This window comes from Gallinula chloropus (assembly GCF_964237585.1).
Source record: "Gallinula chloropus genome assembly, chromosome: 1".
Lineage (NCBI taxonomy): Eukaryota > Metazoa > Chordata > Aves > Gruiformes > Rallidae > Gallinula > Gallinula chloropus.
Window position 1 is genome coordinate 6,351,038 of NC_140085.1, and position 22,689 is coordinate 6,373,726.

A 22,689-nucleotide genomic window follows, 5' to 3' on the forward strand; every position below is an offset into this window, starting at 1 on the left:
TTTGTTCCAAAAGAAAGCCAAGAAGGACAGTGTTAATAAAGAGAGATTTAACTGAGGGTTGTGCTTGGAATAAAGTGGGCTACAAAAAGGTCAAATTTGATCAGTTGGAGCAGATTACAAGGGCTTTAAAAGGTAGTGGTGGAGAAATGAAACTGGGACTGTGAAGCAATATAGCACAAGATTGATTTTGGGGGTGGAGAGAAGCTGGGACAAGTGCTTATCAGCTTGAGAAGGAGGAAGAGCTGTGCTGGGTTTGTTGTCATTCCCACACTGAGTAGACTTCTTGCTGCTTTTGTGGTTAGGCTTCCCCGCCGTGGGGTTGTTTTTTTTTTTCATATACATATACACGTACGTATAATTGTTATTATTGCCACAATGGTGTCTATAATCTCTGACTTGGATCCTCTGAAAAGCTGGAAAGTTTTAAGGTAGGCCTATGTTTTCTTCTGTTTGGTACAGGCGTGATTTTTGGGGGGTTGGTTTTTGGTTTGTTTGGGGTTTTTTTGGGGGGTGGGGTGGTTTTTTTTTTTTTGTTTAGCCCTAAATTAACTGGAACTCGAGTTATAATCGAAATGTGAGCCCTGGGCTTAAGTAAGAGAGGACTTTCTGGTAATTAGAGCGCTGTTAAGATACAGCAAACCTTTAAGCAGATGTTTAGAGAGACCCGGGGGAGATTTTTAAAATATACTCCTCCGTGTTACAGTGCAGTGAGGATTTTTTTTCTTCCTTTCCTTTTTTTCTTCCTTTCCTTTTCCTTGCTCCGTAAATTAAAGTTTAATAGTAAAGGCTCACACCAGTTGAAACTGCAGAATTAACTCTCAGCTTTCCTCGCTGTGCTCTGCAGGGGAATGGGTGGGAAACTTCAGAGGGGCAAAAAAAAAAAAAACCCAGCGTGAAAGTTGATCAAGAAGTAGAAAATTGAACTGTCTTGGGGGGCGGGGAGGAAAGGGGGTCAAACGTGTTTGTTTCGTTTTCTTATTCAAACTTCCACCGTTCAAACTTGTTCCTCTGAGACATGTGTTTGATACTTTAAAAGTTTCTACTGATTTTTACTTTCGGTGTTGCTATTTTTTTTTTCTATGAATAATGTAACATTTTAACTCGGACTGTTGAAAAGAGGTGTGTGTGTGGGGGGGAGACCACCGTTAATGCCTGCTGCAAATATTAAAACTCCCCAGTGTTAAATGTCCATGTTTATTGCTGCTATAAGTGCCTGGCTTTGCCTTACTGAGAATCCGGACGTAAGTTTGCAGATGGCTTGCAGAAACTTCACTAAAATATTGGAAACACCTGGGAATGTAGATGGAGAAATCATAAAATTAGTTCAAGTTTATTTCCCTCAGCTCTTATGCAAAAGAAGCTGCACCTAATTCAGTATTTATTTAATTTCTTTTAAGGGAGTAAACTGCAGGGATTTTGAGGGGCGGGTGAGTTTTGATTTTATCATTTATTTTATATTACTTTCTAATATTTAGGTATACTTGAGCTTCTTGCTACAATCTTTTAAGGAGCTTGACAGATCCTGAGCTGCAAGAGGCAAAACAACCTTTCAAAAGTCAAAACATAAAGTCAACTTACATTACTAGTTCTTTCCTCGTATTTTCAGCGCCTCAGACTTCCTTTTTCAAAAGTTTAAATTTCTGTGACCTGTGTGCAGGAATGTGGGCTAAGGTGCTTTTCTCCCCTGTCTGTTGCGTGAGACTTGGCATAGCGGGTTTATTGCAAGTTGTTTGGGTTTGTTGGGGGTTTTTTTTATGTTTTTTTTCAAGTCCTTTAGGACTGTCAGCACAGAATGATAAGTTTCTATTCCAAAACTTCAGCGTGGATGTTAGCTCGCATGTAGTGTTGTGTGGGATGGTGGAGTGCAGGGCTGTGATTGGCATCTAGGGTGGGTGGTCACGCTACGACCAGGGTGACTTCTGCGAGTCATCACCAATGAACGCCAGTGAAGTACTTGTGCAGAGCTGTGTGTGTGTGTTGCCTCACAGCCTGCATGCTCCGGGAAAGCCGTCCTAGGAATTATTTTAAAAGTTTTATCAAGTTCTGGGAGACTGCTTCTGATTCCTCTGCTCCTCAAGTCAGGTGGTACCTGGGTTTTGCTGAGTTGAGTTGACAGGGACTTGAAAGTCGAGAAAATTTAAGGAGGAGGAACCAGTGCCCTCTCGAAGAATCCTGTTTTCTTAGAAAAATGACGTGTTTACATAACTGACTAGAAAAAAATATCTCCCTGGCGCTTTTTCCCTACAGCATGACTGAAGTTTCCCAACTCTGTGTGAATCTGGAGATTACAGCTGTGCAGACACAGAGTAGGTCAAAGATATGATTAAGTTAATTTTACTGGATGTTTCTTCGCATTGTTACTGTTGAAGATTGCAGCAGCATCAGCAACTCTGTATGGGCATGACATTGTGCAGATTGGCAGCAGGATGCAGAGGGTTAAAAAGTGGGAAAAGGCAGAAAGTAATAAAACTTAAATGATCACTAATAATAAAAATAAAAAAAATTAAAAAGGAGCTACAAGTCATCACTCAGCTCACATGGCTCGTGACTTATTGAATTGCAATGCCACTTCTACCTTTTCTTATAAATTTCAGTTCTTCTGCAGGCCAGTCTCCCGCCTGCTTGATGCCTCTTAGATTCCCATTTTTAGGAAACACTCAAACAGTTCTTTCAGACCCAAATGAAATGCTGCGGCAAATGCTACTATCAGCCTGGGAGTAGTATCTTATGGTGGCAAACTTATAATTTTGTTTGCCTTGTGCACCCCCCATAACTTATTTTGTGACTGGATCATGCTTCGATATCTGCTTAGCTGGGAAAGGGATGAAGGATGCGGATCTTGAGATGGGGATCATTCTGTTGGGACTCAGGGCAGCTATGGGGTGTCTTGGTGCTGGTTATCCCAATCTCTGCTGAGCTCTGTCTACCCTGCCCTGCTCCACAAATCCCCTGAGAGCATATCCTTTAAATAAAGGTAATAATAAAAGTAAAGGTACAATCTACCGGCAGACGAGGCTGTAGTTTGTGGTGGAGCTGAACAGGTGGGAGAGGTGGCACTGGAGAACAGCAGGGAATTTTGCTGGACCTCACCCAGCAGGGCTGGGAGAGCTAGCAGAGCCATTAGAATAAATAAATGGCAATGTGGTGTGTATGTATTGTATTACATCAGGCTTCCCTGTGTCCTTTTGTCTGTCTGGGGTAGGACAGTGAGACTTGTGATGCTTTCTGGCAAGCCTCTGCACCCGCTGGCTGCTGGCTTGACATCACAGTAAGAGGGGGAGGAACTCACGGGCTCTAAACACAGTTCAATGCACAGAAGGAAACCCGCTTCAGAAAATTCTCTTTCACTGGATTTCTTGGTAGTGATCTGAATATTAAGGTTATTGGAAAGTAAATCTGTGAGAGCTCATGGTTGTGTTTTCTCACCCCTCCGGTTGCCTCTTTTCAGATGAGCTTCCAGCGTGAGATCTATGTTCTGACGTTACCACGCTGCTGCCTGATCTTCCTGAATAGATGCCTTCTCGTTTTTCTTAGCGTGACTGGAGTGCCATGTCTGTTGTACTCCTTGGAGACAGGAGAGATTGGCAAAACTTCAGGCCTCTTTAAAATCCTTCAGAGCCTTACCAGCAAATAGCATGCACGCCTGCCCAGCCCTCCGCAGACCCAGGAATCCTGTTTGCCTGTCTCCGGAGTGATATGGCAGTATGGAAGAGAGACCAGGGTCAGCTGCTGTGACTCCAGAGATGCCTCTAATCCCTGTTCAAAACTGGCCCCGTGCTTCTGTGATGTGGTGGTGGTCTTCATAGGTGGCAGGGACAGCTTTGGTTGCTGTTTCTGAAGCCAGAGCCTGTGCTCTGGGTTCCTATGACAGCAAAAGCAAAGCCTGGTAAGGAGAGGCAGACAAAAAAAAAAAAGTAATAATCCTTCGAGGTTTTGTCCCCTCTTTTGCTTCTCCCCCTTAATTTGGCTCCAACAAGGCTAAATGCAGCAGTATAAATCACAGAAGGTACCTATACAGGGAAGACCTTGTACCCCTTTGCATTCCTGTCTCCAGAAGTATGTGACCTTTCTGTGGCTTATTGCTAGGGGGGAAAAATGTTGGTTTTAACTTGACTTCGCAACCTCAAATGGAAATCCAAGCAAAGAGTAGGAGTTTGCCCTCAGTGGAACGGTCTAACTCAGTGTGTGTGAAGCAGCAAATTGGTACTGTACTGTTCTGCGTCCAGATGACCTGAATTTCCCAAGTCCTATTGAAATGGCCCGTGCAACTTGGCTAGTGGAGCTGGGAACATCTTGTTTGGAACACGTCATGCATCAGGCGGATGTACCAATTCAAATGTTCTCTCTAAAATGCCTTTTCCCACCAGGCACGCCATCCAAACAGCCTGCAAATGGCTTGGCTTTTCAGGAAAAAAGTGTTTTTCATGCTTGGCAACTTAACCCAGGAGGAACAATTTCAGCCTTGTTGGTGTTTGTATTATAAGCTATTTTGGGTGAATAGTCCTATCCTCACACCCTGCTCCTGTGAATGTCTGTGAATTAGGATAGGTTAAATAGCTTCAAGGTCTTCCAATTGGGCAAAGGGGGAGGGAAGTACTCGAATTCAGTTGTTGGCACAGAACAATAAACTGAAACAACCGTAGTGATGCAAGTCTTTGGCCTTTGGATTTCCATCTTAGCAAAGCTTTAGATAAGGCATTCCATGCTGTATTCAGTATCTAAACATGCCAGTTCGGTATATGGAGCCCCAACATAGAATTACTGTTCACAAAAAGTGGTAAAAAAAATTAGTATTTCATATGTGCTTTACTTTGAGCATCCAGACAATGTTATCTCCACCCACTCCTCGAAAACAAAACAAATAAAGCCCTGAAAGTTTGGCCCAGGGACATAATGCTGGACTCCATCACCACCATGAAGTACAGATAATGGAATTTCAAATGTCAGCAGAGAATACAAATTCCCCTGTAATTGCCACAATATGCTTGCTTTAAAAAAGAAATCTGCACGAGAAGAGGGTGTGTGTATCTTTTAATAATTAAAAACACGTTGGAGAATTGGTTTCCCAGTTTAATCCCTCCAAAAATAATTGTGTCAGAGATGGCACTGAAAGGGATCTTAGTAAAGCTCACAGAAGTCCCAAGTCGTGACACAGATGAGTATCACCAAGGGGATGACGGTTGTTACTAAGCTTTGCTACATAAAACATGAGCAGCAAAACATAGTCTGGATCTTCTACTTCCAGTTTGAACATGTAATTCTCTAATTTTTCAAGTGAGGAATACTGGGATGAAAAATTCAGCCCAACTATATTGAAGTATGACTTTTTAATCACTTTTCCATCTTTTGTACCAGTTCTTCCTCTGCACTTTGTAGAGGACAATGCTGGCAGGTGAGGTTTTTGTTTGGCTTGTTTTCTTAAAGAGGCAGGATATACAGGGTGATTGAAAAAGTAAAGATAACAGAAAGTAGCAGATTAGGATGTAACACACTCCTGCATCCATTGTTGATGACTGAGAAAGTCATCTGGTCCTTCTCTAAGCCTGTGCAGATTTATTCTTGCATCTTTATTTTCCCCTGATTAAAATTCAATATCACTCTTTTCAATAAGAGGTTATTCTCCACTGTTTTACTGAAAACAATCCACTTTTCATATCAAGCCTTTACACAAGCCTATTACATCTTGTTCATTTGGACATGAGTTGTTAAATCTTCCAGGTGCTTTATGGGGATTTACCCATCCAATTCAAATGAATGCTCTCTCACAAAGAGGTTTACTTACCATTGCTGCTAAGTTCCTTTGCCTAATTGTTTAAATTGCCCTAACCCCTAAAACATAATATAAAACCACTGCGCCGGCAGTACAGATGCTAAGCAGGAGTCTACGCTGCTAAGTGTATAGCAACACTCTCCCAGCCATCAGTGATTTGCAGTTCAGGGACTTGCTATGCCAGCAGTGATGTCTCCTTCTTGATGACTGCTTCCTCCATAAATATATCTAACTGGTTTTGCAGTTTTAACTTTGAGCCCACAATGTCTTGCAGCAAGAAATCCTGTGGTTTGACACGCTGGTTGCGTCTATGCTAACAAAGCAATGCACTGGAAGGGCTCTTTTATGTGTAAATTTGTCTTGCATCCGTGTTTTGGGACATGTGTTAGCTGTTTGCAGTGGTTTCCCTACTAAGGCCTTGAGACATTGAGTTCGGGCTCCTTTGTTTTTGAGGGGAGGGGAAGATTGTGGTTTCTTCTGCATCTGTTATACCCCAATATTTAGTTCCTGGCTGATTAGTGATACCCAGTTACACAGACACGTGTTGCAAGGTGCAGGTAAATTCAGGACCATCATTTACTACACATATTAATCATACTGACTTTCTACCATTTCATCATCTTCATCTCTTAAATCAATGAGAGACCTAATCCACTTCTGCAGATCTCTGCATCTCTTTCACATTTAACCCACTGCAAATTTTCAGCTTTGTCTAGATCCGTGCTCAGTGGAACTGAAGTGAGGAGGAAATTGCCTGTAGAAGGGAAAGGAACTGGGCAGTGGCAGCGTTACATTGTGCCTTGAGAGATAAGGTTATAATTTCAAGCTTTTCCCAGACGTTTCTGTGTCAGTTTGGATGAGTTACTTGATCTCAGTGTGCCTCAGTTCCCACCAGTAAAATGGAGTTGTTAATACCTGTCTTACCAAGTTTGGTTGTAAACTTTTCATGGCTATAGGGGTGTATGGTTCCATCCTCATAGAGCCCCCAGCAGCAAGGGCTCAGCCTTGGGCTGGGCTTCTAACCCCCTGCCCTCATAAAAATAATATACTTACCTTTTTTGAGAACAAGTAATACCTTGCTCAATTACTAAAACCTCATCTTCTTTATTTCTGCCTTTGCAATGCAGCTCCATGATTGAGCAGCTCAAATTCCTCACACACCTAAGTTCGGGGTTTTTTTTTTCCCCAAAAAAGTTGTTACGGTGAAGCCGGTTGAAGCCTGGAATGCAGAGCTGAGTGATCTGGCTGAGATTTGCCTAGTGCAGATTACTAGCTTGGGGGGTTGAGTTTCTTCTTAGGTTTGGTTTTTTTTTTTTGCATGTTGTTTCCGTTCAATAACCCTTTATAAAAATTTGTTAGCTCAGTTCTGCCTTATTCACCCCCACCTCGCTTAGTTTCCTCTTCGGTACCCAGTTCCTTCTCCACATAGCTAATCTGTTAATGTCTGAAAGCTGCACATGTGAAAAACTCAGTAACTCTTTTCATAGGCTTATGTTTTGTTCACCTCCATCTTTCTGATCACCTCCGCAGATGACGCATCACTTTACTCACCCATGTTTCATCACCTTCATCCCACAATACTTGTGCCACATGGCATTTTCCCATCCATCAGTAGTGTACCCCACTGTCCCCGTGGAGGGATGTCATTAGAGCAATGAAACCCTTCTAGTAGTTACCATTCCAGCAGCCATCATTACAGCACTGCCTGTCTAACAGGCTTTTCTTTGTTCAGGAAAGATTCATGAAAAATTGCTTGCAACCCTGCTAGTCTCAAGGACTGAGCAAAGGAAGGTGAAACCAGGGAGATTTGCAGTCTCTCCTGTTTGGCCTTTATACCAAGATCCAGATTTTCCTTTGCTTGACCTGAAAAAGAGATGAACTTCGTATCTGTAAAGAAAATGCTCTGTTCCCCATGGGTGTTGTCTTGTGTCTCCCAAGAAACATGTTCAGATTTCAGGAGCTCTAATGCTCCTGAAAAATGCTCAGTGGTGATAAAAAAATTGTTAGTATAACCTAAATGTTATCATCCAACCTCTTCTAAAGCAGCAGCTGAACATGCTTCTACATACTTCTACTCTATTTTTCCTTAATTAAAAACACCCAAACACCAACCATCACAAGAGTTTCATTGCTATGTAATTTTTTGGATGCTTCTTCTTTGCTTGTGTGTGTTTCCCCATGTTTCATTACAAGTGGAAGATGTTCCCTCATGGTTTTTTTTATACCTCATCCGGGAAAGTGCATGCACAGAGTTCATTATAATTCATTATAGGACAGTCATTCTTGAGTTGGTCCCACGCTGATATTAGCGGACCACTTTGTTACGGAACTCGGGTTGATCTGTGCTTTGTTGTTTGTTTGGGTTTCTTTTCCAACTGAGTTTTAAAACTTTTCTAAAGGCAGAAATATTGGGAGGCTCCAGTGATTATCATGATAATTGTACTGTCTTTTTTGTTGAATGTGTGGATTTCAGGTTATTGGAAAAAAATGTGTCATGTCAGTTGTGCTAGATCTTTCATTTTCTTTCTCTCGTTTTCTTTTTTGATGTCAAGTTAGATTGTCTGTAGCCAGCTATATTAAAGAAATGCTTTATATAGATAATTTGTTTCTGTTAAAATATTAATTTACTTGTTCAGGTAAGTTTGCAAGAGTCTTCAGGAGTGGAAGACTGATTCTCAGCTTAACATGCTAGAAATGCAGACTAGATCTATGTATTAAATTAGTAGATCAATGGAGACAGAACTTAGTTGGTGTTGGAACTCTTGGTATGACTTTTGAGTGATTTGATTAAGCATATTTCAACCAAAAATTTTAAGATACTATGGAAAGTTTTAAAGCAAAAGGGAATAGAGGTGGTTTTTTTTCTTTATTTGAAGACTCTGCTTAAAATTGGCTTCTGGGTTTACAGGTCCTGAGAAAACACTGAAGTATTGTAGAATCATGGAATGATACGGGGTGGAAGGGACCTCAAAAGATCTAGTCCAAACCCCACCAGAGGAGGATCACCTAGATTAGGTCACACAAGAACATGTCCATGAAGAAAGGACTTAAAGTTAGTCTACAAAGTATTCCAGTTCTGAAAAAAATACATGGACTTAATAATCTTCCTCCACAAAGAGTAAGTTATATAAGTGAATTATCTACATGTGTCATCCCCAGTACTACGGTTTCCCTTACGCTCATCCTGAACTAGGAGGCACTAGCAGATTTCAAGCTGAGACTACCTAATTCTGCAAATAGTAACTCAATTCAGTATTTGTAGGATGAATTTCACTTCTCAGTCTCTTATGCTGTAATTAATATTTGGTTTAAGCAAGAAAGGAGTTACTTGCATACTAAGCAGAGGTGGTTTCTAGTCCTTGGGAGGTTTGCATGGCTCTCCTTCAAGAAGTACTGGGTTCCTGTTGTGTATTTAAGCCTGAACTTTTATGTGCTGTCATGTTGGCTATGTTTGCTAACTTGGCACTTTAGCTGGACATGCTTTCTGCCTTGATGCAGTCTTTGGGAAGAATTTTAGTCCCACCAGAAGCTGGCACTACTGAGGCTGGTGGGTGTCCCTGTAGCCCTTGCTGGAAAAAACTGACCTTGCCAAGAGTTGCAAAATGTTGTTGACTGGGGTCAAGTTTCAGCTGGACATGCCAAAAGAAAGGATTTATGTAGCCTGGGAAGAATTATGGGCTTGGAAGAGGGAGATAGGTATTAAAGGTCTCAAATGGGGTGATGGGGAGAAAAGTATTTAAATACTGATGTAAACTTTCATTGACTCCAACAGGAATTGGCAGGGTCTTCTATGTGACTTTTGGGGTTAGATTTCCAGCTGACACAAACTGACAAAGCTCAATTGAGCAAGATCTACTGACTTAGAGTGACTGGGAGTTGGGCCCAACGTGTTTTGCAGAAGACTTGACATCTTTATGTATAAAAAGTTTCTGGATGCAATAGGAGAAAAAAATGTTTTGGTCAGAGCACTTATTGCATTAATTAATTCTAGCCTGTTGATGCCCAGTTTTACTCTGAAGTCTGGGATCTAAAAAGCTCTTAGGAATAAGGTTGCATTAAGTTTTAATTTTCCAGTTATTTTTTTTCCTGTATTTAAAAGAAACACATGACCTCTTTGTTTTTTAAGTCAGCATTCAAGTAGACTAATAAATTTAGCATAATCTATTAAAAAACCTGAACCCATGGCAATTCTAGATTGCAGACAAGCTGTGTAAACGAACTATATAAGTTGCATACCAACTTCAAATCATTAGATAGGATTGACAGGAGAAACCAAACTTGCTGTGTTTGTTTATTTATTTATCTCTCCTACCTGTTTGAGCTGCAAGTTTCCCCATTTCTGCAAAGGGATATTTTGTTATTATTTTTTTAATTACTTTTCCTGCAAAAGCAGTTTATACTTTTAACCCAGAGCACTGTGGTTTCACATATAGCTCTGGGGCTCCTCTTAAGCTGAGTTCAGTTCTCCCCACTGTTTCACTTGAGAGTTGCAACTATATCTGTGGGCAGCAAGTTGATCTGTTTACCAAGAGGTTCATTTAAATCTGTGGTTAACGAGATCTAACTTTATGCACACAGATCTTACAAGTGTAACCACAGGGTCTTGTTATACGATGCCTCAAAGCTGTCTAGATCACTATTTTATGTGGACTTTGAGGTCTTCTCTTACATCTTTATTCTCATTCTTCTCATAAGAATTTAAAAGCAGTGTCAGTTCTTCACCCCCACACCCCAGATAAAAAGCAAGTTAGTCTCTTATGAAGAGGTCCCTTTATATAAAAGTACCCTCTCTGGCAGTGTGTTCTGTAGTAAGCTACAATTCAAATTTTCCTCTCATTATGAGTCTTAAGATGCAGTTATTGCACTTTATATCCTTTCTTCTGTATCTTTTTTGTAGATACTGTATAACCATGCACAACAACCAAAATAATTATTCTTGCAGTGACAAAACAGCACAAAGATTTTGATCCACTACAAAGAAAATTCATGTTATTTACATTGGTGTGGTTGAGTAAAGGAACAAAAAGAATGAGCATGGATGAAGTTGCAGATCCAATTCCAGGAGGCCTATATTTATCCTATTTACACACAGAGAAGAAGTTACCTTTGCCAGAATTCTTTTTGCTACAGTTACATGTTTACTGGGCAGGATCGTAACAGAGGTCCTAGGAAAATACTTCCGTTGGTTTCCAGGAGGTAAAAAAAATAAAAATCATAGTTACTGTTTGAGAAAAATAAAATACCTTAAAACATAATGTCCTGTAGAGTACAGGAGCCCAGCCTGAATATACTGTGTACCTGTAGCAATCTGACCACAGTAATCATTGCCTTGTTTTCCCATTAAACTCTCTGCAAGTTATTACAGGGTTGATTGTGCATCATGCATTGGCGATTCAGGTGGATTGAATTTAAGCAGATATTATGAAAATGCCGTCTATAACAACAGGGAGAAAACAATGTTGTTGAAAATGAGACACGTATACAGTGAACTTGTGATTTAGACAATGCTGAGTGCAGGTTGCAACATCACAAAGCATGACAATTTGGAGGAAAGAATGAGTTCTGCATTTATTTCCCCCTCCTTCCCCCCTATTTGTTCTTATAATACACAACAGCACTCAGACCACACAGGAAGTTTGCACAAATCTATGTGGTGAGAGGGGTGGGAAAGCAGAACTTTGTTCAGCAGCAAAGAGTTGGGCATTTTTTCTTTCTTCAGCAGCTGAAAGCTTAGTGTGGCACTGCTGAATAAAGCCAGCTTTGCAGGGAGGAAGCTGTGTGTAATCAGTATGTATCACGGTTTCTTCAGATGTGATGATCTGGAACAGAGCAGTTACCTATATATGGTATCTTTGTATCTTCTCAATAGTAGCAGCCAATTTCGAATTCCTTCAGGAAGATGATAAAAAAATTGTGCTCCAACTGAGGGGTTCCAGCAATAGTTAGCTAAAAATTTCAGACCTAGAAGGACTTCCTTATGAGGAGTGTTTAGTTGTGGCGGCTAAGAGTTGTACAGAATAACAAGCACTTCTTAGAAATGGTGATTTAGGCTTTTGTTGTTGGAATTTTTTCATAACACAATGGGAGGAAAAAAAAAAGTCTTGTGAGAAATCTGAAACCAATCACCAACGTGTCAATTAGCTCATAGAATACTGTGCCAGTGGATACCATGGAGGCTAAATGCTTGGAACCAGACAAAAATAATTTGTGTGGATGATGAGACCATCTACAACTAGATAGGATTAAAACAGATGGGGAAGGATATAAGACCTCCTGCTTCGGCAAATCTACTATCAGAAGTTGAGAAGAATCTTTCCTTATTTGGCCACATATCACTATCTGGGTAGGCTTTTTGTATCTCCTAGGGATGGAAGGTCATATAAAATAAACTCCAGTCTGATCCCATGGCACAATTCCTGTGTTATAGAAGAGTTTTTGAATCATACTAATTGAATTTCCTTTCCTGGTACTGAATTCTAACAGCATTTACTTTGTGGATGCAATGCATGAGTCAAAAGTAAGAATGAATCTTTCAAGCCTTGTGTTTCTAAAGAATATACATTGATTTAACACCACTGTGTATGGTACCTCAACCACTTTGTAGACCGAGTTCCACAGGGTAATTTTGCATTGCAGAAAAATAATTATCCATCACCATTTGAACTTCTTATACGCTCAGATAGATAAATTGCATACTTTAGCAAGCCAGCATGCATTCCAAAATTGTTATGGCAAGATGTGCATTAGGAAAAATTTAGACTTCCTCCCCCTCCTTCCCAGGATAAAAATCTCCCATACAATAGCTGTACTGCCACATGTCATGGGGACATTGTGTGAATTGCAGAGTTACAAATTTGTCAGTCTAACCAAATGTCTGAAAGAATAATGTCATATTAGTTATATTTCAGCTGTAAGCCTGGCCTGTTTTAACCTTGATTTGTGTGGCAGCTAGCCATACCAACAGCTTGTGCATGGTTGATTATAAACAACTTTGTTTTAATGTAACAAGATTCTCATTTAATTCCTGGGAGCTTGATGCAATGGTGATCAAAGCAAATTCAGACATATTCCTGAAGTAAAAGATTAGATTAGACTGACCAGGAAAGACAGGGTCCTGAAGATTTCAAGATCCATAAGATCATGTCTATGTTGGATTTCAAACTTTCTCAAGTTGGATAGCACGTTCCCTTTTCTAGAGAACCTGTTTTGGCAGGGGGGTGGACTTGATGGTCTCTGGAGGTCCCTTACAACCACTACTGTTATGTGAATTTGTGAACCTGAAAACTTATAGATGGAGATCTGCATTGTAACCACAGCATGCCTTGATAGAATTTGGACCTGTTTTAATTTTCATTTTAATTCTACTTTTGTGTGGAAGAATCTGTATGTTGGGTTATTTGTGGTTTGTTTTTTTTTTTCCCTAGGTTGGGGGGGGGGGGTCTTAATTAAAAAAAACAATCCCAAAACCATAAACCACAAAACTTTATTAATTTAAAATAACAAGTTATTTTCCCTCTTTCCATATAAGGGATGAACATTTATTCTAGAAGAGCTGGAACCCTTGAAATTCAGATTTAAAGGGAGGGGGTCCTGCTTTGGGGTTTTTGATCTTTCTGGTAGTTTCAGTGTTGTTAGGGTTTGGGGTTTTTTTGTGGTGTTGAGAGATTTTTTTCCCCCTCTTTATTATTATTTCGCTTGTTTTCAGGTTGGTTTTATTTTGGCATGTATGTGGTTTCGGTGTTTGCTTTTCTATTTTTGTTTTGTGGAGTGTTTTGGCTTTTTTTGAGGATTAAGTTTCCTTGTCTGAAGAGAGGCTCTCTGTCTTTACTTGACTGTGGATTTTCAGAAGGCTTAAAACAATTTAATATTTTTGAGATTCCAACCTCAAGTAAGAATCTCAGAAGCTGGGCAAGAAATTCAAAAAGGTGGAAGGGTTTAAGCTAACATCTGGTTGTGGCTATACTTACACATCTACTTCCTAAAGAGTGCCGGAAGGGACGATGATGTTCACTTTATTTTGAAATCAGCAATAGACGTTTTAGGTCTGTAAATGTCAATTTTGAGGGGTTTGCTTACATAAGCATCAAAATCTGAGTTGAACCTTTTAGTTGTTCTTCATTTAATAGTGAATTGAATCAAACTGCAGGAATGATCCTTAATTACTTCTATAAACTGCTACTTTGCAGAGTCACATTCCTTCTTTATAAATAGCTGATTTGGAACATTCCCTCTTTCCCATCTGTAGAAAAAGCACAACCTTTGCCTTCAAACAGAACCACACCTTTATATAAACATGGTTGGTAAGGTTTTTTCCCCTCAGTTCTTCAATTTCTGATTTTTTTTTTTTGGTTGGAGAGAGCAACATGAAATTTAATTTTCTGTGAGGTGGTGTTAATGGAGGTGAGAGGGGACAAGAGTAATAACCTAAGGTCCTTCTGTAAGAGTTTGATCTTTGTGTCATAGGACAATATAGCATCACCCTGAACTTTGGAAATCTTGAGGAGTAATGATAATGAATCCAGTGGTGCCAGTTTTCATAGTTACAAATATCTGTGGCTCTGGGAAAAATAATTGTGTGAGTCAGGATTTCTAGTCTACAAACATGCAGGGAAAAGACACAGATGCTCACATGTACACAAAGACTTTTAAGGTCAATAACCTTTTATTCAGTCAGAAGGTAAAAATGCACAAATTTGCTAATATTTTTTAAAGTGTGTGTATATACATTATGTATATTATATATATATATATATATATATATATATATATATATATAAAATGGGGTTTTCTTTACCTCTGCACTAATATTATTGCACAGTCTTAGGACTTACTTTTAAACCTACTCTTTCTTTTTTTGTTGTTTTTTCCTCTTTTTTTTTTCCTCTTTTTGTGGTGGTTGGTCCATGAGATTTCTGACCTCATAACATAACAGAAATTACCCTTTTAAATTCCGCATGAACTTCAGCCCAAGTGCTCATTTCTGCTTCAGCTGTGCTATTTTCCCCTCAGTCTGGACTGCTTGTGATATAAAGGTTTGTTGACTCCAAATGGAGGCATTAGTCCTGTTCCTGGGCTAAGTTTTCATATTCCTCTTAAATGTGTATTGTAGAAACTAAGTGAAACTCCTGCCCAGCATCCAGAGAAGACATCAGTTTACAAAGGTTGCTGACAGTATGCTTCAGGGGATGGTTTTTAGTCATTTAAAATAGTTCAACTCTAGTCCTTTTATAATCTCATGGTTATGGCTTGTTGTTTTAAAGATCTATTGTTTTTAAGGTCTTCATACTAGGGCTAATCAATCCTAACTATGTGTCTCCAAATTATGCGTGAAGACAACGTATGTATGTTTTTATTGGTCGAAGAACATTCTAAGCCAAACCCAAGGCTTAATAATCATTGAGCACTGGGTGGAGATCTTTTTTGTTTAGCTGTGTTTGTCCTGGAGATTGTTAGGCTGAACTATTTGTTTTAAAGAAACAAAATGAAAATGGGAGGTCTGTAGCCAAGTTTTCAAACGACTCTCTTGCTCACTGGCACTTGCTGAGACAGGAAAAGTGATGGCTAGTGCTGCAAAAATCCTTTGTACTCTCATTTTTTGGAATTTGAATTCCTGAGAGAGTCTGGCCTTTTGCCTGTATCCTGAGATTAGCCCAAACACTGTTCGGGGTTTTTTTTTGTTTTCCCCAATATGCACGGTCTAACATTAAGATACTGGTTGGAAAGTTTTAAAGTCAGTTCTTGTTAAAGCATCTCCTTTGAGGTGCTAGCCGGTTTTAACTGTTCTTGACTTCAGAGAGTGTGGACGGTCGAGTTCCATACTGATGTATCAAAAGACAACCGACCCCCAGTTTAGGGAAGAATGCTTTCATTAGGTTCTGAACCTCTCTTGCAATTTCTTCTCTGTGAATCTTAATTGTGTCTAATACTGTGTTTAACTTTGCTCTGAACTTTTGTTTGGCAAAGGAACGTATTTGCTTGTTTGGGGCAGGCTGAATTTTACTGCTTTGCTTGAATTTCCTGGTGTTCTTCAAAATCACAGTGGTTTACTTGGGAATCTTGCCAGTGTTTTAAACTTCAAGTAGTGATAGTAAGATTTGTGTGCTCATTTGAGGCTTACATAACACTAAAGCTAATATTTGTGGCCGTGATTAAATGTGTTTGGTATTTGGGGGGGGTGGGAGGGATGTTATGAGTTATGCTAGCTGCCTTGTGGGGAATCTTATGAAATGTAGCAGCATCTCAATAGGTTATCTAGTAGAGGGAGAGTTAATGCACAGTGTTGTTACTCATAACTCAGTAGATTGGTGGCTGCCTTACACCTCCTAATAAAAGTATCAGCAAACAACAATCTTATCAATATACATGCAATCAGTAAACAAGTGTCATATTCATATACAAAATAGATTTTTATCACTCTTCTGTTTCAAACCATGTGACTTTGCAGCAAGGAATGTGCAGGAGATGAGTTAATACATGTTTGTCGACAGTTGCAGCCAAAAAGAAAATAAACTCACAAATGCTTACATGAAGGAGATAATTGAGGGGTGGTGGGAGGGGGGGTGGGGTGGGGGTGAATCTCTAGACTTGAACTTTTAACTGTCAAGCATAAAAGCTAGCTGCTTCTTCTCCATAACTGGTACAGGCTGGGTGTGGATTTTGTGAACATCTGGACTAAACAACAGTGGCATGTGCTGAGTCTTCCAATTAATAGAGAAATGATGATGATGCACCAATTAGCAGGCTGATCACTTGTCATCCTTCTGCACCAAGACTATTTTTGTTGGTAAATGGGAAGTTTGATGAAAACATGTGTTCCTGTAAAGAAGTGGTCTTGGAGGGGAGAAGTCTTAGAAAGAAGAAGATAAAGATAACTGAAGGAAAGTTCTGGGAAGTGAAGCAAGTTCTGGAGATTTGGAAGACTGAGGTAGAGTTAAATGTTCAGGGATGCCTGGAGTAATTGGCTGATGAAACCCAAGATAGGAAACTGCAAGAAGTGGCACAGCATGGACCAGGACAACACCCTACACCTGACCTTCCCAGACGGGGAATGTTGAAACCACATAATCACAGAATTGTAGGGTTTGGAAGGGACCTCTAGAGATCATCGAGTCCAACCCCCCTGCCAAAGCAGCTCCCTAGGACAGGTCGCACAGGGAGGCATCCAAACGGGTCTTGAATATCTCCAGAGGAGACTCCACACCCCCCTGGGCGGCCTGTCCCAGTGCTCTGTCACCTTCACTGTGAAAAAGTTCTGAATATCGGTGAGGAATTTCCTGTGCTCCAACTTGAGGCCATTGCCCCTTGTCCTGTCCCCACAGACCACTGAGAAGAGGCTGGCCGTTTACCTTTGTCTCCCACACATCAGGTATTGATAAACATTGATCAGATCTCCTCTCAGTCTTCTTTTCTGAAGACTGAAGAGCCCCAGTTCACTCAGCCTTTCCTTACAGGGGAGATGCTCCAGGCGTTTTTGTGGCCCTCATGTGAATGTAGCATGAATGGAGCATTTGAGGTGATCAAGTTAAGTTAAAACTGAATGTCCTTTGTTCGTAAATAACTCTTTGCATTGCCATGAATGGTCTGAAGAAACATTAACAGATACTCAAGCTTACATAGATAAGGGCACTCCTCAGGCGGCGGTATGCAGCACTTTGCAAAGCACAAACCAAATTCTGGCTCCTAGCTTTAAACACGTCACGAATACATATGCATGCACATGATATACAGGCTCAAAGATGCTCTGGAATTACAGTAATTCGATAAATGGTATTTATAGTAGGTTGCGGGACTGTAAGCAGCACTGTAATGATACGTATTTTCCAGAAGAGATTGTGGTTGCCATTTCAATGTCAGTCCACTTCCAGAAAGCACAAATAAGCTCGAAACATTTTGAATTAAACGGTACTCTGAAGAGTAGGTAGGATTCATTACGCACATTCCTAATTAGGTTTTTGAATATAAATTACTTTGTATGGTATTAAATAACATATTTTGCTTTGAACTCTCAAACTTCACTCTAATCACCTTCTAGCTTTCTTTGGTACTGTCGGGTACAAACTAACCCCCCTCTCTTTTTCCTCAAATAATATGTCAAGGGCTGTTAGCTGTGGGAAGAGGGTGCTTGGAGTAAATCAGTGACATAATTGGTTTCCCCTCAAAAACGTATGTATGAAGATAGTTGCGTGTGTCAGTGAGGACAGGGAGGAACTTCCTATGATTTAAGAGTATTTTGATACAAATTATTTGTGTATACGTTTTGCAGCTAACTTATTTTAAGGAAAAATTTGAATAAATGGAATATCTGGACTTTTTAGAAAGTGATCTCCTCTTAAAAATTAAGAAAACTGTGAGACTCCTAACCCCCAAACCAGTGCTGCCATTAAAATCACACCAACATTGGCTCTGAGTCACCTAAGATTAGGTTAGATTTTAAAACACACAAATTCGTCTGTTTAGCAACAAAGACCTTTTAAATTCAATCAAATGAAGCCACTCTGTAACCACAAGCATGGCTCTTGTGTAATATTAGTTGTTTGGGTTTTTTCCTTTCTTTATGCGAGTCTCTGTCTTAGAGATTTGTACCTGTGTAATTGTTGGCTAAATGCACGATGGCGACTTCTTGCTGTCAAATGAAGACACAAATACATAAACAATTTAATTTACCTGGCTTTTGGTGTGCACTTTTTGGGGTTTTGTTGGGTTTTTTTTTTGTGGTTTACAGTAATTTTTAAAGAGGTGCCTAAGCACACAGTGGCCCCACGAAATTCAGTGTGGCTTTCAAACTCTGCCAGAAAACCTCCCAAATACTCGAGTAGTTTGTCGAGGTTCATTTCTAGGGAAGTAAGTGTGCCCCTGTACTTGGCATTGGTGAGGCCACACCTCGAGTAGTGTGTGCAGTTCTGGGTTCCCCACTATGAGAAGGACATTGAAGTCCTTGAGTGAGTGCAGAGAAGGGCAACCAGGCTGGTGAAGGGGCTGGAGGGCAAATCATGTGAGGAGCAGCTGAGGGAGCTGGGGCTGTTTAGCTTGGAGAAGAGGAGGCTGAGGGGAGACCTTCTCACCACCTACAACTACCTGAAGGGAGTTTGTAGAGTGGTGGGCGATGGTCTCTTCAGCCAGGTGACAGGAGATAGGACAAGGGGAAAGGACATGAAGCTGGGCCAGGACAGGTTTAGGTTAGATATTAGAAAAACATTTTTTACTGAAAGAGTTGTCAGGGCCTGGAACAGGCTGCCCAGGGATGTGGTTGAGTCACCTTCCCTGCATGTGTTCAAAAAAAGGGTTATCCATTGTCAAGTAGGTTGGGATACATTGAGATATAAAGGACTCAGGCCCAAGTCACGGAGAACCCAGGCTCAAGCCACAAAGGACTCAATGGTTGGGTATTTGTGCTGCAGCTATTAACCTCTAAAAGGAGTTTGACAGGGTTGAGGTCCAGGCAGATGCATTATTAAACTGAGAGGGCCGCCAGCATTTGCCCCAAACTACACCACAGAGAAAAGCTGCTGCACACAAGGAATTTTTTTTTCACTGGTGTGTGAAATTGGTGCAGACATGGAGCGTTGAAAGTTTATTTTGTGGATGCTGTAGTTGTACCACATCTCCTTTCTACTGATTTGCTGGCTGGGGAGAGAGGAGGAAAAAAAAAAAGAAAAAAAGTATTTGCTGTCTCAACTGCTGGGTTCACAAAATGCTTCTCTCAGCAAGTCACGCCAAATGCAGAGTATAGTGATCATCTGTCAGGGTTAACTGATACAGAACTCTTCAAAAACAGAGATAGACTCAAGTCTTCTGTTTCTCCTTTGGATAGTGATAAGGTGAGGGGAAGCAAGTCTTCATGAAGGAATTCATTGAGTTGAAAATGTACAACAGAGATAATGTATGAGTTAATGCGCTGTAAAACCCAACAATTCACACGTGCATGTTGGGGATATCCAGCCTACATACCAGAGGATACCTGTAACAAAAACCTTGTGTGACTCCCTAACCCCTTCCTCCCCTGGGCTACACCCTGCTGTTGAGTTGAAGCCTTTTTTTTTTCTTTCATCACATCTTGATTAATATTAGGTGCTAAAAGCAAATTGGTGATAACTGCTGGTCCTGACAGCTATTGTGCGAGCTCTTGCCAATGGCAGTGCTGGTTCTTTCCTGTTCTTACCTGCAGCAGCCTTCGTATTTTAATCATGGGCCCGGAGCAGAAATTGTCAATTAGATTGAACCTTGTGGTTGTCTTTGAATAAATGTTCTTTAGCAGATAGATTTAGTGCCTTGCTACTCTATTCCCCTGGTTTCTATGTGCAATATACCTTCCATATACACTAAAATGAAGTATCTTCCTGGGGAAAAAAAAATCTATCCAATCACACACCAGATAAAGTGGCTACTCTGCTGAACTCAAGAAAGAAATGAGAGGGCTTGATGAATGCCTTGAGGCCAAAACAATGATTCTCTTGCTGCACTCTCTTGGAAGGGGAAAGGAAAAAAAGGAGGAAAAAAAAGGCAAGAAGGAAGCTCTGAGTTATTTCAATTTAAACAGCACAGAGGATTTTGGTAAAAGAGGCAAAGTCACTTCTTTTATCACATCTACATTTGATCAATGTTTCTTGAACAGTTTTGTCCCAAGTGGGATAAGGAAAACTGGGATCTTCCACATAACTGGCTACAAATTATTGATAAAGGGGGCAGGATCTGTGATGATGCAGGGTGGGTTGTTCCACCAGCTGAGGAGAGCTCTGGGGGGATGCTGGATGCAAATGCAGCTTGGCTGGACTTGAAAGGATGACAGGATAGTTAGAGGCTTGACCGTCTTAAAAATCACAGATGATTTGCACATAATTATATCTGTTGGACTCGACTGGGCTCTAAAAAAGAAAGATGATAGACCCCGGAGTTTGGTTATGTCTGAGAAAAGTCTAGCCCAAAGCAGGGAGGGAAAGACATCAAGTTTATAATTTATTTTGAGTTTCTGATTCTTTGTTTAAAAGAAGTTTCTTACTTATCTTCTATAGTGTAATCAACTGTATATGTGAGATGCTCATATACTGGGGCGAGTGAAGGAGGGAAAAAGTCCCACTTGAGAGGAGTGTGGTGGGTGCTAACAGGGCATTGAAATGAGTCCCGAATCCCACAGCACTCCACGGGGCTGGGCAGGAATATGACCATATCAGCTGTAGGAGACACAGCAAGGACTGCAATTATCTACCTAATAGGTGGAGCCCAGAGCTCAGATTAGCGACTGGATGAGTGGCTGAAATTTTCACTAGAATTGCTTGTTCTTTCTGGGTTTGGTTTGTCCTTTCTTCCTTCTGCTAAACTGGTGAAAATCCCAAACCAAAACAACAGAATAAAACAAGAGTAACACAGGAAGAAGTTTAAGTAGCATATATTTCAGCAACTGGCTCTGAGTGCACACACACAGATGTGAGCTGCTGACTGAAAAGAAGGTGTTGGGGTTTGGAGGTGGACAACAGGATTTGTTGCACTTGGCAATCGGTGTATGTACATGCTGTAACATCCGCTTTTCTGTGAGACCATATGGCTGGAGGAGGCCAATGAGAAAGGGAATAGTTGTTAGCGTGATATGAATGGGTATAATGAGGTGCCTTGCCCAAGGTGATGTAGAAATCCTCTGTCAGAAAGGAGGTCTTGTGGAGAAATGCCTGTTGCAATAAACTCAAAGTTATCCTTCCTCTTCTAGCTGCTGCTGCTGCTTTCCAACTAAGCCCTGTGCTCCAGGGCTGTGGGCTCTGGTTTTACCTCTAGTAAGGTAACAACTGAAAAAACAAAAGGTGCTTGGGCAAAAAGGATCCATAAGGCTGAGCTTTTGACCATGGGCAGCATAGAATAAAGGTCTCTTACTGGCAATTAGTTCAAAAAGTCCATTGCAATTTGTGGTGGGGTGGTTGTTGGGGGTTTTTTTGGGTGTTTTTACTACTAATTTTTTCTTAATGAATATTTGAACTTCTTTAGAAAGGAAAAGGACTCCCGTGCAATACAAACTCCAGCAATTTTGCGCTGAATAAAATGGAGGCATTTGCCCGTGTTTCCCCTGCAATTACAAAGCAACTCTCTTGTTTTGTTTGAATTTCCTTTGTCGTTATGAAACACAACAGGCTGACGGCTTGATATTAAAAGCAATTGTGTTTCCATTCATGCAGATGCCAGCCTGTTTAGGTGAATTTACTAAGTCCCTAGACGTACATTTTTATATTATTGCTGTCTCTGGGCCGTGCTGAGCATTTTAATTCTCTGAAAATAACCTCTGTTTTTCTTTCATCTCTTCATTAGCTCTTTCATCATGAGGACATGAATTTAAAAATATATATGTATATCTTAAAATTGTATGTAATAAAGATGTTTTTATCATTCCAATTTGTTGAGCTGTGCTTTTAAAGTTGCATGCCTTTCACAGCCATAAAATGGCACAATTATTTTTGTGTTGTATTGCTTTGTACCCTGAGGTTCCATTTAAAGCAAAGCAGAGAGACGTGTTTATAGGCAGTGTTGAAAGCAATGTATATGGATCTTGATGTCAAGCATATTTTATTGAAGTAAGATTAGAAAGGGATCCGATGACAAGTTCTGTGCTACTGAAGTGAAATCAGAATGAGATTTTATGCCAAGCTGCACATTGTTAAAGCAAAATTAAAGGAATACCAAGCTGTGGTGCTATTTTTGTGGGTTTTTAGTGGCATCTTTTAAAAATGAACTTTATAGCCAATTATGAGCATTTTAAAGTAAATATTCGGAGTTTTTTCAGCATGTTGGTACGCAGCAGTACATGTTTATGCTATCCTAGCCAGGCCTTTTGGGATGGGGTGTTGTGCGTTGGAATTTCTGTACATTCATCGGGTGTCTGAAGACTGCCGTTTCTTGCTATATATTGTGCATGTATTCTTGGATTAAATCCTTGGGAGAAA

General features: G+C 40.4%; 1 protein-coding gene across 1 annotated transcript in view; it reads left to right on the forward strand.

Moving 5' to 3' along the window:
- The first annotated feature begins 243 nt into the window (after positions 1–243).
- Positions 244–22,689, forward strand: part of CELF2 (CUGBP Elav-like family member 2) — a 386,282-nt gene continuing 363,836 nt past the window's right edge. The window contains exon 1 of the mRNA XM_084270422.1: positions 244–428. Coding sequence (XP_084126548.1) covers positions 376–428 — 53 coding nt within the window. The 5' untranslated portion in view covers positions 244–375. The remainder of the gene's footprint in view (positions 429–22,689) is intronic.